The 21166-nt window shown below is 39.9% G+C and overlaps 2 protein-coding genes across 2 annotated transcripts; both read right to left on the minus strand.

The window, feature by feature from the left end:
- Positions 1–2569: 2569 nt before the first annotated feature.
- LOC115806806 (L-rhamnose-binding lectin CSL1) lies at positions 2570–15177 on the minus strand. Its single transcript, XM_030767665.1, has 7 exons — positions 15108–15177; positions 5050–5106; positions 4753–4888; positions 4565–4674; positions 3854–3898; positions 2825–2939; positions 2570–2720 (listed from the first exon to the last, which is right to left on the minus strand). The coding sequence occupies exons 1-7, from the start codon at positions 15175–15177 to the stop codon at positions 2570–2572; spliced, it is 684 nt and encodes a 227-aa protein (XP_030623525.1).
- A 2557-nt stretch (positions 15178–17734) lies between these two features.
- On the minus strand, positions 17735–18061 carry rprm3 (reprimo, TP53 dependent G2 arrest mediator homolog 3). Its single transcript, XM_030769892.1, has one exon. It carries the CDS (start codon positions 18059–18061, stop codon positions 17735–17737), a length of 327 nt encoding a protein of 108 aa, XP_030625752.1.
- Between the last annotated feature and the right edge of the window lie 3105 nt (positions 18062–21166).

Consider the following 21166-nt stretch of genomic DNA (forward strand, 5'->3'; position numbering starts at 1 on the left):
ACTGACAGGAGGGGCAAAACAGGAGTATGCTTTCTTCTAAATGTCACACTTTGACACACAGCGCATACCTTTCAGAGCAAAGTCATCATTGGATTTAGTGCTTTGAGAACAGCAGCCTATCAGTTCTGCCCTACCAGGATATTCTCCTCAGGAGAGAAAACACACTGGAGACATAAAGACTCGCTCAAAAGAGAAAGTTATTCGCTGACATAGACTTGCTTTGAGGTTATTGTTATTGTTATTACTAACTGAACTGTGAGTAATGCATCACTGCAGTAATATTGCTTTTCAGCCGGTGACATTTAAGATAACATGTTACTGTTTAAATGTGTGTAATAGCATTACAGTACATTTAAGATAACATGTTACTGTTTAAATGTGTGTAATAGCATTGCAGTACATTTTCTGAATCATTTTACACCTACAATTACTGCGTATGTTATGTCAGTCAACTCACAGGACACCAATCAGTTAACAATCCTCAAAAGCACTTTGTTTTCAACAGTCTGTCAGTTCCAACAGCTGTTTCACATGCTGTTTACCCTGGCTTTTTACTCTATATACAGAAAACTATATATAGGGCATATTGGATATATAAGGTAGAATAAAGGCTTCTGCTCTGTATTTTACCTTATATATACATTAGTGACATCAGAAGACATTTGTGTCACCTGCAAGAGCGATGTCAGTATTGGCTTTGTAGCTGAAGAGTTTTAGGTTCAAACCCTAAGCATGATGGCTTTTTGCCAATATGCCCTTGAGCAAGACACTTCACCCTGAGGTTGATCCAGAGATGTCTGACCTCTGGTAACTCTGGTAGAAAACTTTAGTTTTAATATACTTACTGTGATACTTTAGTTTGGCATCTGTCATGCTTGATTCCAGCAGAAGCCCACTGACCTTGTCCTGAGAGACAGCGAGACTTGTAGTAGACAGCCAGTAAAAGAGTCGAGGGCTAAAGTGGCCAGCTCTTGAGTAGTTAGACTGGGTTAAATGAGGTCAATAAAAGTAACTTAACTGTAAGAAAGTTGAAGAAATACCAAAATACTTTCTTGACAATACAAAGTCTGTTAAATTGTGAAAAAGTACTTTGATGTCGTTAGACGAGGGGTGATCATCTTCTTTCCTCCCTGACTGAGCTGTGATGTGAACCCACAACCCTGTGGTTCTGAGGCCATGTCTCTTACCACCACATCACCAGCAGTTTATTTAATACCCAACTGTAAAGGACTGTGGCTGACACAAACCAAACACCACTCACCAGCCGCCTGAACCCATGAATAGAGCTAGAGCAAACCTACAAGGACAAATTCACAAATCCAGATGTGCAAAGCCTGTATTGATAGACTTAGAGACTGTTTGTTACTGCCAAAGGGACTGCCTCAAAGATCCTGACTCAGACAGTGTGAATGTTTAACTAAATCACTCCTCAGGTTTTCATTTTAATCATTTTCATTCATTTTTCATTTTCATCATCATTTTGCATTTTTTTACATTTAGTGAATGTGACACATTAAAAGAGTTTGCTGCCCGGAACAGTGAAACTTACAGTTGTTCACAGGGTTAAATACTTCCTGAATGCGAGTTAGTCTTAGCTGATCCTTAGCTCTTTGTTTTGTTTTGTTTTGGTTTTTTTCACCATTTTCTTTTTATGACCATTCCCCAAAGTTGCCCCTCAAAATATGGTCACGAATGCATTTGAACAGGAAGGAAAGCGCTGAGAGTCAAGGTCAGCCTTCATAACAAACAAACAATATAACAAATGCCCAGTTTCTTCCTTGTGACTTCAGAAGTGTCGATTGTAAGTATGAAATGACATCACAGGGTCGTGACCCTGTTACATGTGTTAGCACTCAGTATTAACATATGTGGCTGTAAGATTCACCAACAATTGTTGTTCTTAATGAAATGTTTTATTTTTAGGAAAATATTAAGTTGTTTGCACAGATTATTATATGTACACTATTTATGTATTGTACACTATACAGTTATTTTCAAACATATGAAAATAAAATAAAACATGTAACCAGCCCAGGCAAATTTAATAGGTCTGAAGGATATAACAGAATTTAAAGTCAGTGATCAAATGCTGCATTTCTGTATTAAAACATGTCCCACTTTCTTGTGCACACATATTACCATTTTGTTTCTTATTTTTCTTACATATATACATTTATATGCCCCAGACACATGATCAAACTGAATGTGAAGTAGGCCTGCTCCTCTCCTCTCCTCTCCTCTCCTCTCCTCTCCTCTCCTCTCCTCTCCTCTCCTCTCCTCTCCTCTCCACTCTTCCTGTAAACAGAAAAACAGCATACTGTAAGACAAACAGCGCTTCATGAATACACTCTTCCATGCTGTAAGAAGAACAGCGCCTCATGAATACACTCTTCCATACTGTAAGAAGAACAGCGCTTCATGAATACACTCTTACGTCTGAGCTGAGACTGATATGTAGAGGTTCTGAAGTGATGTAGAGGAAGTTCTGAGTTGGCAAGATACTCACTCTTACAGTATGGAAGAGTGTATTCAGGAAGCGCTGTTCTTCTTACAGTATGGAAGAGTGTATTCAGGAAGTGCTGTTCTGAGTTGGCAAAGCCAGATACTCACATGCAGTTGCACAACTGTACGTGACCTCCAAATATTTGTAAACTCCACCACAGGGATCAGAGAAAAGAGAGTTTAAAGCACTCACTACACATGAGGTCTTCCCATTGCACCTTAAGAGAGTTAAAACTGTTTAAGAAAAACTGTACCTGAATAAAGCACACAATTATTGTCTGAGAGTGATGTGAAGTGTGGGGGATGATTTGAAAAAGCATACATTGACCGTAAGCTTTGAGTCTTTGGATTGTAACAGTAAGCTTTTCGTCTGCCTGGGCATATTGATAGGTCCCTGCGTCCATAGTTGGCATGATGAACAAATATCACACCATTGCCTGTGTCCAAAAGAAAAAGAAAGCGTATGATAAGTATGATAACAGTGGGTAAGCTGTATCGGATGTGTTACTGAGTGATAAATATGAAGATGAAACTACTTCACAAGGAAAACTCTATTAGGGAAGGTAATACTCTATTTGCTGACTTTAGCTCTGCTGTACGTTGTTTCTCCACAGTATCCCCTGGCACTGAATTATGGTTTGGCGCTGTCATGACAAAGAGCATGGTATGTGCCTGTGTGTAATTTACGAAGAGCATGGTGTGTGTCTGTGTGTAATTTACAAAGAGCATGGTGTGTGTCTGTGTGTAATTTACAAAGAGCATGGTGTGTGTCTGTGTGTAATTTACGAAAAGCATGTTGTGTGTCTGTGTGTAATTTACGAAGAGCATGGTGTGTGTCTGTGTGTAATTTACGAAGAGCAGCCTGTGTATAATTTACGAAGAGCATGGTATGTGCCTGTGTGTAATTTACAAAGAGCATGGTGTGTGTCTGTGTGTAATTTACGAAGAGCATGGTGTGTGTCTGTGTGTAATTTACGAGGAGCACAGTGTGCATCTGTGTGTAATTTACGAAGAGCATGGTATGTGCCTGTGTGTAATTTACGAAGAGCATGGTGTGTGTCTGTGTGTAATTTATGAAGAGCATGGTGTGTGTCTGTGTGTAATTTACGAAGAGCATGGTGTGTGTCTGTGTGTAATTTACGAAGAGCATGGTTTGCGTCTCTGTGTAATTTTCAGCTAACTGATGACAGGGCCACAATGTTATGCCGTGTTGTCGTGCTCATGCGGCTGATCTCTCTGTTTATGAAAGGAACAGCGAGGGAGGGTATTCCTACATGCTATGCACATGTGGATTCATTTGTTATAGAACTGTCTCGACCAAAGAGAGAAAAAAAAGAAAGCAAGTCCATACCACAGTTTATGGTACTTGTTGCCCGTTCACATGTGATGCTTCTGCCTGGTAAGATGTGAGAGTTTTTTGTTAAAGCACAGTAATTCGTATTCATAGCACACAAATACACAGTCATGTGTCCCTGACAGAGGCCAAATTCAGACATTTTCATGTTAGACTCAACTACACAAAGATCAGTACACTGACTGAATATTACACAGACAGAGTGAAACGTAATCACCTAATTACACACTAAATCACAGAGTTTAGGCATTACCTTTCTCTGCATTCAGACTTACAGAAAATAATGGCAACATTGAGCAGATGTGTACTATGCGTGTGCTGTAGCAGTGACATTGAGCAGATGTGTACTATGTGTGTGCTGTAGCAGTGACATTGAGCAGATGTGTACTATGTGTGTGCTGTAGCAGTGACATTGAGCAGATGTGTACTATGTGTGTGCTGTAGCAGTGACATTGAGCAGATGTGTACTATGTGTGTGCTGTAGCAGTCACACTGAGCAGATGTGTACTATGTGTGTGTTATAGCAGTGACACTGAGCAGATGTGTACTATGTGTGTGCTGTAGCAGTGACACTGAGCAGATGTGTACTATGTGTGTGCTATAGCAGTGACACTGAGCAGATGTGTACTATGTGTGTGCTATAGCAGTGACACTGAGCAGATGTGTACTATGTGTGTACTATAGCAGTGGCCTTGAGCAGATACATACGATATGGGAGACATAAGTATGACACATCCAGGTATTTATATGTCCCATAACAAGGGTCGGAGAAAACGGAATTTGACACATGAACCACGCAGCTCTCCTTTCCATCACACCTGTTTGAGAAAGGGGAAAATTGAAAACTGAAATAAAAAAAGATAATGATGAGAAAACCTCACGGTGAGGATTTTTACCTGTACGACATGATGGAGAGAGATTTTGATTGGAAGCAGTGAACATGTGAGATCTGTTGACTTGGCCTTCCGCTGCTGCAGGTATGCGTGTCCGTACGCCCATAATTTGCATCAGTGACTTTGATTACCCCCCATCCTGGTAAGTGCATGCACAGGGACTTTGATGAAACTTGCACTTTTGAAGTGATGCATTAGTAGAACTTTACGTTTTGGTATGCTAAAAGCATGCTTAACTAGGAACAATGTAAAATTATGATTAAGTTTAGTGCAAATATGAATGGTAACTATGGTATTTACCACATGAAAGATGTGCATTTTGGCCCTCGCAGGCTGCATATCTCTTTCCCTCTGTGCCTGTAACCAAACAAACTCACACTTTTGCCACCAAATGAAATCTACCATCATTAACACATGTCTGAATTCAGCAGTATGACAGTTGATAAAATGCTAACATGCATCTCAGTCCCTTACCAAAGCGACACAGGACAATCAGCACTGAAAAACAAAACAACACAGCAGCTGTAAGTTTTCTGTCTGTGCCTTGAATACACTTTACTGCCTTAAGGTCCACGTGTAATCTCAAAACACAAACACCTGATGTCTGGACATGAGAATGTCCCAATACTTTATCATTCCAACACCATCGAATGAAATGAGCACAGTAACAATTTTTAACAGTGATGTTTCATTATTCATTAAAGCAAATACATACACCGACTAAAAGAAGAGCAGCGACTGAACCATGATTTCCAAAAGGAAACAGAGGCATCTGTACTCACAGCAGATCCAGGTCAGTGCGCGTCTCAGCATTGTGCAGTGTCTGAGTATGAGGAAGAAACAAACTTACTTATACCTGAGGAGTCAAAGTCTTATCTTGTTACCTTACTTATAACTGGGGAGCCAAAGTCTTATCTCTTTACCTTGAACTTATCTGTATTTTTACTTTAATAAACAGCATCAGGCATCCAAAACAAAGAGGTTGTCATGTGTGCATGCCTGTTAAACATTACCATTTTAACAAACAGAATCCCACCATCAAACTATCGAAATACAGCTATGACCTATTGCAGAGAATTTTTTTAACCCTCTCACACGTGTGTTATGTTGTAAGGCCTTTTATTTGGCTCTGTGAGAAGATAGTGACATATAACACAGACAGACATGAGTCTAATCTAATACAGAATGGACAGGACCCACCACAGCTGGTTTGGGACAAGACAGTTAAAATACATCAAACATTATACATATTAACTATAGTTTTTATCCCCTTCCCGACTCTCTCTCTCTCTCTCTCTCTCTCTCTCTCTGTCTGACTAAAACCCTCTCCTGTCTTTTGTGCACACACAGACAAGTAAGCATAATAGTTATTAAACATATCTGAGGTAATGATTAACACTGATAACAGGTAGTATGCCAGTAAATGGTATGACAGGAAAAAGAAAAATACAAAAGGACCAAAATGAAAACAAACTATAATTGATGTTAGGGCATGATCATCAATGTATTTAATCTCACCAAGCAATAAAGAAATAACTGTTCTTATTTCCTTATGATATGTGATACTCTAACAAGAAACCTCAGACTTTTACATGTCATCATGCCAAAAAAAACCTATTACTTGCTTAAAATGAAGAAATAATTCTGAGATCTGAAAGTTATATAAACATACAGCCTATCTAAATTATTTTATTTTATTCATCTTTCTCAGTTGGTCATTTAAGTCATGCAAAACTCTGTTATCACAGAACGCTGAGTTCATAAACTGTAACTAAGCAGCAGCCAGAAAACTGTGGCATATTTGACCAATAGACCAGTTTGAGGAAACACATGATCACTGACTAATGTCCATTTCTGTTACAGCTATTATCCATATACATATCCACTTTAAAACAATACATACAAATATTTGGGCACATTTATTCATATTTCATTTATTCTGCTTTCATTTTAATAAAATGCTTTATAACTTCATTCTATGGCTTTAGTAAGACTGGTGGACTGTCTGAACTGATGTAGGATTGGAGACCCGGTGGTTGCCCTTTTTACTTTCATATCTATTTTTTTCTAATAGTGCGTCTTAAAAACGTGAAAACACAATTTAGCTGAAAGCTTAAAGCGTTTGGTAGGAATGATTACCACTCACAGCATACTTTTGACACAGCTATTCATCTCCAAAAACAAAGGAAGCACCCCAGCATTCTCATGGTGTTTGCTCAGTGGGTTTCAGAACAAAAATGTGACAAAGAAACAATAAAGTTAACACAGTTTTGTCTTGGGTTACATGTAGATTCTGAGAAAATGTGCTTGGTGTAGACTGTCTAATATCCATCAGTTTTCCAGAGCAGTATTTCTCAACCTCTGGAAATGTAGCTGATGTAACATTGTTCAGCTTGTCCATAATCTGATGAGACTAACAGTGTATTTTCAGATGATTCAATAAAGATAATTTCCCATATCACACAGAACATGGCTCTGAAATTTCTCTCTCTCTCTCTCTCTCTCTCTCTGTCTCTCTCTCTCTCTCTCTCTCTCTCTCTCTCTCTCTCTCTCTCTCTCCCCCTTTTTTTTCCCCAACTGCTGTGGAGACAGATGTAGTTTAATTTTCAGACAGTAGAGGGAAGCAGAGCAATAAAAACAGTATAAAAACATATGGGTGCCACCCTTTAGAGCAGGGGTGGGCAAATCCAGTCCTGGAGGGCCATGGTCCTGCTGTTTTTCTTGTCGACCAACTAAATACAGTCTCTGATTGGCTGAAGAGCATGCACATCTGTTTTCAAAGTGAAAATCAACAGGTAGCTAAGAGGTGAAAACAAAAACCGGCAGGACACCGGCCCTCCAGGACTGGATTTGCCCACCCCTGCTTTAGAGTGTCAAACACTTAATTGTTCACAACAGTGTGTATGGAAATACAATATCAGAGTATAAGCATTCAAATCCTAAAATGTGCCCAGGCAATTCAGCATCCATGTCTAATTCATACATAAATATGTTAGGGTTAGGGTTAGTGTTAGCCCTAATCCCTTAACACTAACCTTGACCCTTGCCCCTAACCTAACCCTAACCCTAATGGGAACCCTAGTGTTAGGTAACCCTAATATTTCCCCATATCTCATACAAGATGGTGATCAAATATCTCTTCAAAGTCCTTCAACAGCTCCAGAGTAGTTCTAAATGTAGTTTCATTTTCTAACACTAGAGGGATGCAGAGCGGTGAGAACAGCACAAAACATCTAGAACAACACTTTCAAGATTCAAACACTTCATTGTTTACAAAAGTACCTATGGCCATACAACAGCTGAGTTCATTTAAGGTTCTGATGTATAAATCCTAAAAAGTACCCAGACAACTCAGCGTCTACGGTGTACTTGAACACAAATGTGTTATGGCTTAAATGCCTGACATGTTTCAGAGGAGCTACCACAACCCATGTTAACATCACCTGCACAGAAGATTGTAGATTTTTGCCAAAGGACACTCCACACAATACTTTAACTGAATGGCCAGTCTCATATGATCAAATTTCCCTCCATTTCTGTCTTGGTCGTTATCAGGAAAACAGTGATGTTTTGGGTTTTCTAGGTGTTTTACAAGTGCTCATGGAACAGGAAATGACATATTCACTCAAGACAGTTTAATATTGAGCTACAACATATTGCTCATTAAAGTTGATTTTTTTCCCCCTTCATGCCTGTTTTTTGATGTTGCAAAAGCAGAGTGCCTCTCTTTGTCTTTTGTCAGGCCTGGACCTACCACCAAAAATCATTTAAAGCCTGGAGTCCGAGCTTCAAAAACACTTCCATGGAAACTTTGTGAGTATTAAGTATAAGTTTGCCAGTGGACTCAAGGAGTTATGGTTGTAAATTAAGTGTACATAATTCATTAACTCTTAGAATGTGCATTTGGTGCCTCACTATCTGTGCCCTAGCTGGCAGAAGTGCTTTGGAATCCATAGGTTAGCTCACAGGGAAATGTACTGAAGTGCTTTGGAATCCATAGGGTAGCTCACAGGGAAATGTATTGAAGTGCTTTGGAATCCATAGGTTAGCTCACGGGGAAATGTATTGGATGGAGTCATATTAGTCAGCTCCTCATGAAGCCTCAATTTAAGTGTTATTTGCTGTTTGTTGCTTGGTGCAGATTTGGTTCTTAGAATTAATTTTAAAACATTGTCTTAAATACTGTTCAAGGGTATCATTTTAGATGCATTTTTATATGCATTTTATTTTGCTTTGACATGTCTGTAATTAAGATTTTTTTTTTTATCTGAAAGTGATTTGTAATGTCCATTCTTCTTTTTTTAATACAGGAAATGAGGAGATGCCTTTAGTATCGTTGCCTTTTTGACAGTGCCTTAGTCGTTCCTACTGATTGTTTCTCTTTCATTTAATGGGCTTGTGACTAGATTACGGTCATTGTTAAATGTGTGTAGTCTTCAGTTTTGCAGTGTAGGACTTGAACTTGAATTAAGCACTCAGGTTGTGTTCTGACACATTTACAGGCAAACAGTTAGTCACTATGAACAAAAAAAATCCCCAGATTTAAATATTGTCACTGAAATGTTAAGCACATGTCTATGATGTATTCCTCTAAAAAGGATAATTAAATGTTAAGCTCCCTGCTATAATGAATTCCTCTGAAAAGGATTAATAATTGTTATGCACGTGTCTATGTTTCTCATTAAGAACGCAGTGACACAGAGTGACCCCCGGCCTTTCCTGTCAGGGTTCCCCACAGGGCTGAGCTCTGAGGCAGAAGAACAGCCTTTTTCCTGCAATCCTAAATTAATCTGGCAAAGACAGTCTTATATGCTCTCCCACAATTCTCGTAAATTATGTGAACATTCTGTTCCTTCAGTTTTGTTGTTGTTTTGGGTGTGGGGAGCTATGTGAACTATAGCGGTGTTTGGGGGAGAGAGAGAACTGTGTGTGGCTGTCAATATACATTGGTTGTGAGGGAGTAGGGCAGAGCCACAGGTCTTCCCCGGCCCCCTCGTCTTTCCTGTCTCATTTAACCCGCTGTGGCAGCCCAGCATACCAGCTCCCAGCCACTGGCCTCACTGACAACACTGATTTGTGCAGATGATGGTGTTTGTTTGTTTGTTTGTGTGTGTGTGTGTGTGTGTGTGTGTGATAATCTCTGCAGTGTTTAGTGTTTCCTTGAGTGCATGTTTAGTTCAGATGACTTTGTCTCATTATCTTAAGCAACACTACACTGTCTCTGGTCCCCTGCATGTGCATGACTCTGGCCACATTCCCTAAGTCACACTGTACGGAGTGAGGAGCTGAGAAATGCTGGGGAACAGTTATAATTTTGTACATGAAAGTAACACTTTCTCACCAAAAACAATCTCGTCTAGATTAAAATAATCTCCGTCATTTATCTCCTGCATGACAACACACAGTTCATAGGTGTTTATATTATTCATAAATTCATATTTGACACAGCTTTACATTGCTGAGTGAACTTGTTTGCAGTTTCGTTGTGTATACATAGAATGATGGGGGAATTACATTCTCCTACTCAGTCCCATAATCCCTCACTTTAACTAACCTACCAACAAATGATAAAGCAAATCCCAGATTAGAGACAAGACGTTATGCAGCATGACATCAGTTTGTCAGGAACAGTTATTCTCCCTCACTGCCACGTAATTCACATTCTACAGATTCTACTCTCTCTCTCTGTCTGTCTCTCTCTCTCTCTCTCTCTCTCTCTCTCTCTCTCTCTCACTATCTCTCTCTCTCTCTCTCTCTCTCTCTCTCTCACTGATTGTTTTATTTTGTCAAATCTGTCATAATTTTTACATGCCCTATTCAGTGACACAATGACTGATATGTGAATGAAGGAATATGACGCAGAGATGGAGACTCGCGAGGTTCGCAAGACTACGAGTCTAGTACCCTGCTGTCAGCATATCGTTACATTTGTGCAGCCGGAATTTCACAAACAGGGCCATGTTCACATCAGTGAGAGTGACGAAGGCGCTGACCTGCTGAATACTGAAACATCATTGACTTGTGACTGCTACGCAGATGTAGTGAGCCAAACAGTGCAAACAGACCAGTCTCTCACTCACACTGTGCAGCAGTTAGTCTATTGGACTTGTATTTATTATTCTGTGCTACTGAGTGAGAAAATCTGTGAGATTTAATGAGATTCATGAGATTTAATCTCACATATGTGGGACATGGGGAATGTTGAAAATCCGCGAGTCTCCTGGGAAAAACGATTTGCAATAGCCTGTTTAAAGTGATCATACACCAAACAAGTAGTCAGTGCTGATACTGTATTCTAATAGATGAGGGAGCAATGATAATGCAGTATATGCTTTGAACTCTTTAGATATAGCAATGCAGTGTCCTAAGCAGACTGGATGGCATGCAGCAGATGACAGAACGCTCATTACAACCATAAGAAACTTGAGACTTGACTTTGACTTCTGACCAAAGACTTGAGACTTGACTTGAACCTTAGCACAAAAACTTGAGACTTGACTTGAATGTGCAAGAAATGACTTGTGAGCATCTCTGATATGAGGGAGTCAGAGTCCTTTGTGTTGACAAAACAGATCTCAAAATAGATCTTAATATCTTGGCAGAACAAGCTTCTCATTGCTCAACCCTCTGATTTTGAGTGGGATTAAGTAATTTTGAGAGATTAAGTAATTCCTAGAAACACCGCAGGAATAACCATCATATAAGCGGCAGGACGGAGAGGCATTTCTCTTTTTGTATGCAGCTAATTATGTATTTATGAGTGACTAATGTATTCTGTCCTTCAATTCATTTACCCTGAAGAACTTTTCCATCAACCTCTCTCATGCTCTCCTCAGACGTGGCAAACTGCGTGTCTCATAGAAATTTTTTTTTTGTTGATACTGTCCCTGACTTAGTGATGTTAGAGACTGCTGTTCATTTTCAACAGTCTTATATGAGTATTTTTCATGCAGTTGCTGTCCCTGTTTTTACATCTGACACCTTTAAAAAAACACCCCAGCTTAAAGTGGAGTAGAAACGCCGAACTGGTACTCATGTAGTGCTGTTACTCTCATGGAAAAGGAACAGTATGGACATAGCAATGGAATATCTTCATTTCTATTCACTTGATTACATTTGACAGTAATGTCACTTTCTCTGACACTTGTCTCTGCTTTCTTTTTGCATTTTTAATTGGGATAAGGTTAACAGTTGGCTCTGTATGGTAGAACAGAGATAATGTGTAATGTTTTGAGTGATTTACTGGTAATGTGTGATCTAGATTGTGTCCTTCTTGTGCAAAATTATCAGTCTTATATGAGAACCTGAGCCTGACAGGTTAAAAAATAGAATTTTTCATAAAAGAAACATCTACTCATTTGGCATCCAGCCTATAGCCCAGGTTGTCAATTCCTATCATAGTCCTGTTATGCAATATTTTGTCTGCTGCAGAAACACTTTTTTTTTCTGTGTACTGTAGCCTCACTCTGAATGCCTTTTGCTGTCAATCAGCTTTAGAATCGGTGGAATGAACAAAAGGGAACGGACGGGGGGGAAAAGTGCCTGTCACTTCCTGTCTCTTCCAGGCGGCTGGAGCAGAGGGACAGTCTGTCCTGTCCATGATGGTAAGGTAGGGCAGCTGTAATTCCCTCATGAAGATCTGAATTTTCAGGGGACTGAAGAGGCATAGCTCTATCAGGTCCCTGCAGACAGAGATGACAAACAGCAGAATTAGCAGCATGAATGAGTCAGGCTGTGAGTGATGAACTTGACAGACTGGATGATGTGGTTCCTCCTCCTGTCTGCTGTCTGGGCATCTCTGGTGCCATCTGATCCATGTGGATGTAAAACTCATTCCAAAATCTCTGAATAACATACCTGATTTTCACTACAGTCATCGTATTTGTGATAGATGATATGTTTGTGACTTGTGAGTGTGTTATATACTAAAAGTATATTAAGTAACCAGCTGGACATGTGAGAATGGAGGCTCAGAAACTGAGTTTGACACAGAGTCATTTTAACACACTTTGCAGTTCATCGACTCTGAGTTTTTACCAGAATCATCTTCTAATAATAATACAAGTTTATTTAGAGCCCAATATCACTGTTAATAGTCTCAAAGGGCTTTACATGTCCATAACAAAGTCAAATCAAAATTATATTATCCATAAGTTAGAGAACATAGATAAGTCTTCAGTTTGGTTTTAAAGTTATGAAGAGAGTTTGCCTCCCTAATCTCTGTGGGTAGACTATTCTAGAGGAAGGGAGAGCGGTAGAAAAAGGCTCAGTAGTCAGTGGGCTTCTTTTAACTCTTGGTATGACAAATAGTCCAGAATCTTGAGAGTCCAGGGTGCGAGGGGGATTATAGGGTGTAATTAAGTCAGACAGGTAGGCCAGCGCTAGCCCATGTAGAATTTTATATGTAAATAAGAGGACCTTAAAATCTGCCCTTGCATGGATTGGGAGCCAATGAAGGGAAGCAAGGACAGGAGTAATATAATCAAACTTCCTTGTTCTGGTCAGGATTCTGGCAGCAGCATTATGGACCACCTGAAGACTTTTGGTAATAGAGGCAGGCAGACCAGAGTACAGAACATTGCAGTAAGCGAGGTGAGACGCGATGAATGTGTGAACAATGGTTCCTGCATCAGCCATACTTAGAAAGGGCTTAATTTTAGCAATTTTACTGAGGTGATAAAAGGCAGTTTTGGTTGTGTTTTTGATATGAGTGACTAGCCAGAGACTAGAGTCAAAAATCACACCAAGTTTTTTAGCCATAGAGTTTTGAGAGATGATGCAGTTGTCAAAATTTAGGGTAAGATCACTAAAAAGACACTTATGCATAGGGGGACCAGTGACCAGCATTTCATTCTTGCCTGCGTTAAACGTCAGGAAATTTGAAGACATCCAACCCTTAATAGCACAAAGACACACTTCAAGGTTAACCAATTCAGAGTGGTCATTGTGCTGGATAGGTAAGAAAATCTGAGTATTGTCAGCATAACAATGGAAGTTAATGTTAAAAATAATGTCTACGGATAATGTCACCCAAAGGGAGCATGTAAATAGAGAACAGAAGAGGGCCAAGGACCGACGCCTGAGGAACACCATAGTTAAGTTCACAGTATTCAGAAGTCACATTACTATAGTGGACACACTGCTTTCTCTCTGAGAGATAAGATTTAAACTAAGACAGTGGCAGGCCACGAATGCCAATTTGATTTTCAAGGCGATTTAACAATATGGTGTGATCGACCGTGTCAAATGCTGCACTAAGATCAAGTAGCACCAGCATCCATGGATAATAAAAGCTCATTAGTTACTCTCGTAAGCACGGTTTCATTAGAATAAAAACACCTGAAACCGGACTGAAACATTTCAAACAGACTGTTAGAGGACATATGGACTATAAGCTGAGCAGCTACATTTTTTTCAATGTTTGTGAAAGAAATGGGAGATTAGTGATTGGTCTATAATTATTTAAGGCTTCAGGGTCAAGGTTAGGTTTTTTTGAGTAAAGGCCTGATCACGGCCATTTTAAAAGCAGAGGGTATAACTCAAAATGTAAGTGACATATTTAGCAGGTTAAGCATTGTTGGGCCAAGGACTGAAAAAAGCTCTATGTAAAGTTTAGCAGGTAGGGGATCAAGGTTGGCTTCTCACTGTAGTGCAGACTTATCACTGAAGAACTAAATGTGGACCTTGGTAGTTTCCAGCCAGATAAATACTGTACAGTAGGCTGCAGAGGTCCAGGAAACTGGCATAGTCATTGTAATATGTTTCTGGAGTCACAGACTTAGACACCAACAACCCATTCAGGTCAGATCCCTTCAGGCTAAACAACAGTGTCTTCATTTTGTATAATCATTACTTGTAGGATTTTTTATGCAAGTAGATGTGGTATGAATAAGTAGGGATTACAGACAGTAGAGAGCTGGAAGCCCTCTCTCTCTCTCTCTCTCTCTCTCTCACTCTCCCTGTGCTGTGGTACTGTGGGGTGTTGTGTGTGTCCCCATGCACAGCTGAGATGCACTGTAAACTGAAGTGACCTGGAAGCTGTCAACAATTCTCAAATTGCTGATTATTTGCGGCTGCTTTCTGCCTCTGTAAACAGTGAAAAAAAACGAACCAGCTGCCAGAAGGAATGAGACAGCTGTAAAATATTGGTATGAATGGTGGAAATAACTAGTGAAATGTAGTTTATTTTATTTGACTCTTTTTCGTGGTGTAACATTGAGATGTCTGGAGCTTTCATAAGGCAAATCATTCTAACTATGTGAAATAGGCTACAGGAGGTGTGCATGCAGTGGTGGGACCCTAGGGAAAACTTCAAGACATATGAGTCATAACAAAGAGCCTTTTAGGATAATGCTCACGGAAATCATCGTCATCATCATCATCATCATCATCATCATGACCCACATGAAACAAATTCCTGGAAGACATCGTAAAGTAATACTATGAAATATGTAAAACTACATGAGATCAAATATAAGACATAAGATTTGACTTAAATGTACCTGTCTAGTTGGATATGACTGGTTGATTGGCTGACTGATTCCCCACCCAGAGGCACACTGTGCAGGCGGACGCTTGGGTCGGTGCACCAAGTTGGGCCGAGCTGATTCCATAACTTCAACTTCCAGTTGAAGAGATATGGTCTACTGAGAGTGCATGAAACAGACATTCTAGTTATGTAACTGTCTTCAGGTGGTCACATTCTGCATTTCTTTTCTCTTTCATTGTCATAATAACATTTCCAGTAGAAAGGGCATGCGTGTTCTTTAAAGGCATGCTGACATTTCCCCTGTTCTATAGCCTTTTCTGAGCTTCTGTCACTTCCTAATGTCACAGCACTCCTCAGGAGTATGCTTTTCCCTGACAGCCTCCACCACCGGGAATGACCTTTTCCTCTATTCCACCTCTCAGCAAAAGAAAAGAGTTAAAGAATTAAAAAAAAAAAATTATCAGCGCTTAAATCATTTTAACACCCATCCATGGGACAATGCAGCTTCTCGTGCTGGAGTCTAACTATGGATTCTCCTCTGCTATCTTCCATTATGATATTGTTTTGTTTTGTTTCATTTCATTTCATTTTGTTTTGTTTTTCTCAGAGTCTCTTTGCTGAAAGCAACCCTCAGATTCGTGTGGATAAAGTTGCTATGATGCTATAAACCAAGTGGCAGCAGTACTGCCGTGTGTTGTGAGGCATGTAACATATGGGTAGAGAGCTAAGAGGCAATAAAAGCAGCCACACAGAGAGCCCTGACTGGGTCACTGTTGGTTACATGTGCTTTCAGTTTTATGTGTGTGTGTGTGTGTGTATGTGTGTGTATGTGTGTGTATGTGTGTGTGTGTGTATGTGTGTGTGTGGAGGGGGTCTGGGTGGGCTAGGATTTGGGTCAATATTGTAGCATGCTATTCTAATCTCTAATTTGGATTAGAGTCCCTCCTCACCCTCCATTACATATATACTTAACCATCTGCTTTAAGCACCACCTGATTAGAGCCTGGCTTGTTGTCACGTTTTTAAGTTGTCACATGTATACCAGTATATTGTGAAACAGTGCACTCTATATCCTCAACCCTGATGCATTGCCAAGCTTTTTTAAAAACACATTAATTTGAGTGGTGACTGCCAAAATTCACTCTCTGACATGAAGTAAGACCACCAAACTGTCATTCTTAGGACTCAAACACCATACTTGAGCTTTAAACATGAGTTCCAGATCAGTGCATTCTGAGAAGTGGATTGTGAATGGACATTTTCCATTCAAAATCCATTTTAGTCCATGACAAATTGCAGTGTAGGAAATCCATCTACTCTTCACTGTCCAAGCCAGTGCCACACATGGAATGTAAAAGTCCCTCAGTCATTAAAGAGCAGTTCGGGCATTTTGTGTTTATTTTTCATCTTGAGCATTCAAAGACAGCCTTTTGAGAAGCCATTTGATGTTCACATACACAGTTCTGTCAAGTCATTTGTAATTTTCTAACAGTTGTTGCAGTTGCTGAAAAAGTGCTAATTAGACACAGCACCGCAATACATTAAAGACAAAGTTATCAGCGTATAAGTCATGTTCTGAATCAAATTAGTGACAGACATATTGGAATTCTCAAATGGCAGTAAAGTTCTTTTCAGTTAAGAAGCCAACAAAAAAAGCAAATAAAAAAACAATGCAACATTAATTGTCTTTTGAGAGAGATTAAAGAAAGCAGACCAGAAATATGTACTTGTTGTGGCAGAATTGTGGCAACTTGTCCTTCCTGACTAACTTATCTAGCTGGACATCTTTTTGGTTAGGTTTAAAGTTTTTGGCTTTAGACAAATGCTCAGTGCAGTCTTCAGAACATTGTTTGTGAAATGTGATACATATGGTTTTGTTTGTCTTTGTTTACCACAGAAACTTGGTACATTTGTCCTGAGATGTATTTTCAAAGTATATGAACACACAGGATACATCAAGTTAACTGATTTACACTCACATATATCACATATAGGCCTAACACGTGAAAAAAAGTTGAATTGCAGGTGCATGTCGCACGAAGAACCTTACAAATCATGCGTTTTACTCAGACTATTACCTACTTGAATATTTCCCTAATTATTCTCTTTTAGCTCAGTTTTCATAGAAAGCTGCAACTATTTTGTTACATTTTAAACTCGAACAGTGACATGGTACTTCTCATTTAGGAACTAACCTCACCGTAAGTGATGTCATAACAGAACGGCTGTGTTTCTTCAAGGTCAATATGAACGTCTTTTCAACTGTATCTTTTTACTGGTCTTTAAAACAGCGGCAGAACAAACTACTCGGAGATTCCAAATTAACGCAAGCAGCAGGTGATACAAGCTGAGGAAAGAAATAGCAACTTTTACTCTGAACAATAATTTACAGGAGCTTTCAACAACAGTTTTTCACAGACCGCTTCATTTCATTTAAAGGTCTAAATTAATGAAAACATATAAACCCATAATCACGAGCCATTTTGTTCATTGACCTCAAGATGCAATCATGATCATTTCAGCTTCCTTGGATGGTCTCCTGTCCTCCACAAGTAGATTTATCATACTTTCCGACTTGATCAGCAGATTGCAACCAAGAAAGAAGATTCCGAAAATGACAGTGAGAGACAGGACGCACAGCACAGCTATCTGGACAACTCGCATTATGAATTGTTCCCGCTCGTCTTGCAAAGATGCCCCGAAGCCATCGTTTGTAATCACGGATGCAGCTGCAGAGGAGAAGTTACAGCATCCGCGGACGCTCTCGAACGGAGGTTCTGCCGCCGTCAGCGTCCGATTTAGTAATCCCTGAGGAACATCCATGGCGAGTTGATAAGAATTATTAAATTCCAGAAAACCACAAATACCTTTAGAATAATTTGAGACGTCCGCTCTACTTTAGTTTCTGGACTGCGCGGTGAAATATGGCTTTTCCAAGATGATTTGACTCATCCGTTACGATTCAGTAAAAGTCGAGTACAGTGTCTTAAGACCAAACTTATTTTGTAAAACAAACACTTCCCGTGAAATATGAACCAGAAATATGAAGATACTCCGTTTGTTCTCTTTAGTGAAGGGTTGGCGAGGTGTCCGTTCTCCCCTATTCCAATGCGCGCAGATATACTCCAGGAGGCGGAGGCTCATGTAATAAGCTTGAAGTTGAGCGAGTGTCCCGTGCGAGTGTGCGTGTACGCATGCTTGTCTTGGGGCTTTGGAGATTTCGTTGTTTTTTTAGGACGCTTGGTGGCAGTATTGTCTATGTTATGTTGAGAGGATTTACAGCCAAGAGTTTGTTCAATCTTGATATGTGTGTGTGATATATAGGATAACGTTAGAAATTCTCGTGATAAATGAATACATGACTCTGAAAATTATGTAGAAGAGGACACAAGATGATAATACCAGTACAAAACTCAACATGACGCACATACATAGACTCACACACAACACACACAAACATACAGTTTAAAAATTTAAATATAGATTGTTTAGTTTGCTTGTTTTCTTGCTGTTGGCTATCACGTTTAAAGCGGTGTGATTGTTCTGGGTTCGGCTTCAGTGAGGGTGTGTATGCAGCTGTGTCATTGAGAGGGGTTTTCCTCGATTTCCAGGTAAGGTAGTCTGTATCAGTTTGCATTTGCCAAGTGGTGCGTTAATCCTTAGAGGGACTAAGTTCACTAACGCTTACTCCGTCACATCTAAATGGCATTATTGATTTCATGTGATGAGTGGATATTTTTGAAGTCAAGGCTAATGCTGGAGAGGCTCAAATAACTGCACCCCACGATCTTCACCCCTGGGACACTGTGTACTCTCAAAGGAATATAGAACTACACAGCACACATCCCCCACCCCCATCGCACTGTGTGCGCGCGCGCGCGTGTGTGTGTGTGTGTTTGAATGCTTGTGCTCTGTATGCTGATTTATGGGGCTGATATTTTGCTGGATAGCACATAAATCAATAGGATTAATTGGAATTGGACCATAAAAATGGAAACAATTGCTTGATGTATGGAATAGAATGAGAATACCTCACTGTGAATTAAGCACCAATTAAAATCACTGGAAACATGTGTTTCAGTGGAATGTAATATGATCACAGTTCAGCTCTTTTAAACTTTTGACCCCTCTGTATGCAACTGCCAATTTAATTTCCATATATTCTCAAGAGGGTCCTCTCACATCCTTAACATCACACAGCGCACATGTGGGGTCAGTGTAATCTCAACACACTGGATAGTGACAATTCAGTGTAAATTTACAGCTGTTATTTCACACACAGAAAAATTGTGAGAGTCAGGTTTTGTATACATGAGTTAATATCATCTGTGCTGAGTTTGTGCTGTCCATCCTGTTTTGTCATTTGTTCGTTATGGAGCTCTCTACTTCACATGTAGCAAATAAACCATAATGTAGGTGTTAATGTCAGAGTTACAGAGCAATGTGCTATGAGTGGTTTTCTGTTGATGCATTGGTATTTCCTTTGTCCATGGAGAAATACCTGCCCAGTACAGAAAGAGAAGGCCAAGATCTTAAGGCGGTGCTCTGTATTGCTTTCCATCGGGGCAGGTCTTTTGGGGCAGGTCTTTTGGGGCAGGAATTTGGTCATTTTTGTGCTGAGCTCAGAGGCTCCACTGCTGAGGGCAGAGTGAGCATATGAGGGAGCTGTTCTAGGACTCCCTGTCATTCCCTCCACTGTCTGTTTCGGTGAGGCTGTTGTTTTGATGGATGCTGAACAGGAGACCAGTGATAGGCAAAAAACAAACGAACAAACAAAAAGATACACCAAGAGAACAGTTTATTTCTGCCTCTCTCTCATTTCACTGTTAAAGATCATCAATAGTAAATTAAAATATTTTGTGCCATAAGAACACATGAACAACACATACCTGAAATGACAGAGATTTAAATCACAAGTACTTAAGAGTCAAATGAATGTATACAATAAGCATGTATGCTCCAAAGACCGTGATGTGCTTCACCGTCACTATTTATCATGTGTTTTCTGCACCTGCTCAGTTTGGCAGCCAAGCAGTAGGCTGGGGCAAGCTCTGTAGCTTGGCTGGATCCTAATGGACAGCATACAGAAATAGACCTGCATTCTCTGGCTGCGAGAGAACGTATGCCAAGCCCAGTGTCTCTTATGCAAAATTCATACAGTACAGCCAAAAACACACGGCAGAGTTTTTAGAGGTTGAGCACTTGCTTTGTTCTATTCGGTGATGTGTGGCTCGTATTTATGAAACCCTAATGAAAACAATGAGAGAATTGTTGATTGAATTGTAAGAGTTACAAGAGAGGATTCCAGGGAGCTTCATAAAGCTCCATTACGATTGAAGACTACATATCTTATCCTTTGACAAATCAGTGTGAAAAATGATGATCAACTTGTACTTTGACTGAGGTCAGAAATGCCTCAAGAATACTGTTGATCTCTACCTTATTTTGTCTCAGAATCTTTGTACTGCAGGATTTTCTGTTCTGTGGTGCTCTGACGATAGCTATAGCAAACATGTTAACGGGCTGTGACACCATGGTCATGGCCAGACCAGAAGTTTCTTCTAGTTGGATACCAAAAGGTAAATGCTATGTGCTGGTTCTGAGTTTTGGTTTTGTCACATGTGTGTCTGTGATGTTATCTGTCTGAAGCGTTTTGTACCTAAGCTCTCTGGTAGAGGAACGCTAAAAAACCCAGGCACAAATCTGAAACTCGTGGTCCTCAAATGAAACCCAAGCCCTCCCTGTCACTCTTGTTTTATAATCGTAACATTCTCATGTTCTCAAGAGTGCACGGGTCATCAGTGCAGTCCATGATGAACTGTACCTCATTTGACATGGCCATTTCTAAGGTTATCGACCCTTTTAAGTGAGAATATCCTCTTCAGACATAACCCCTTGCTTATGTGCTCTTCAGCTTTATGTTTTACG

This window comes from Chanos chanos, chromosome 3 (genome assembly GCF_902362185.1).
Source record: "Chanos chanos chromosome 3, fChaCha1.1, whole genome shotgun sequence".
Taxonomy (NCBI): domain Eukaryota; kingdom Metazoa; phylum Chordata; class Actinopteri; order Gonorynchiformes; family Chanidae; genus Chanos; species Chanos chanos.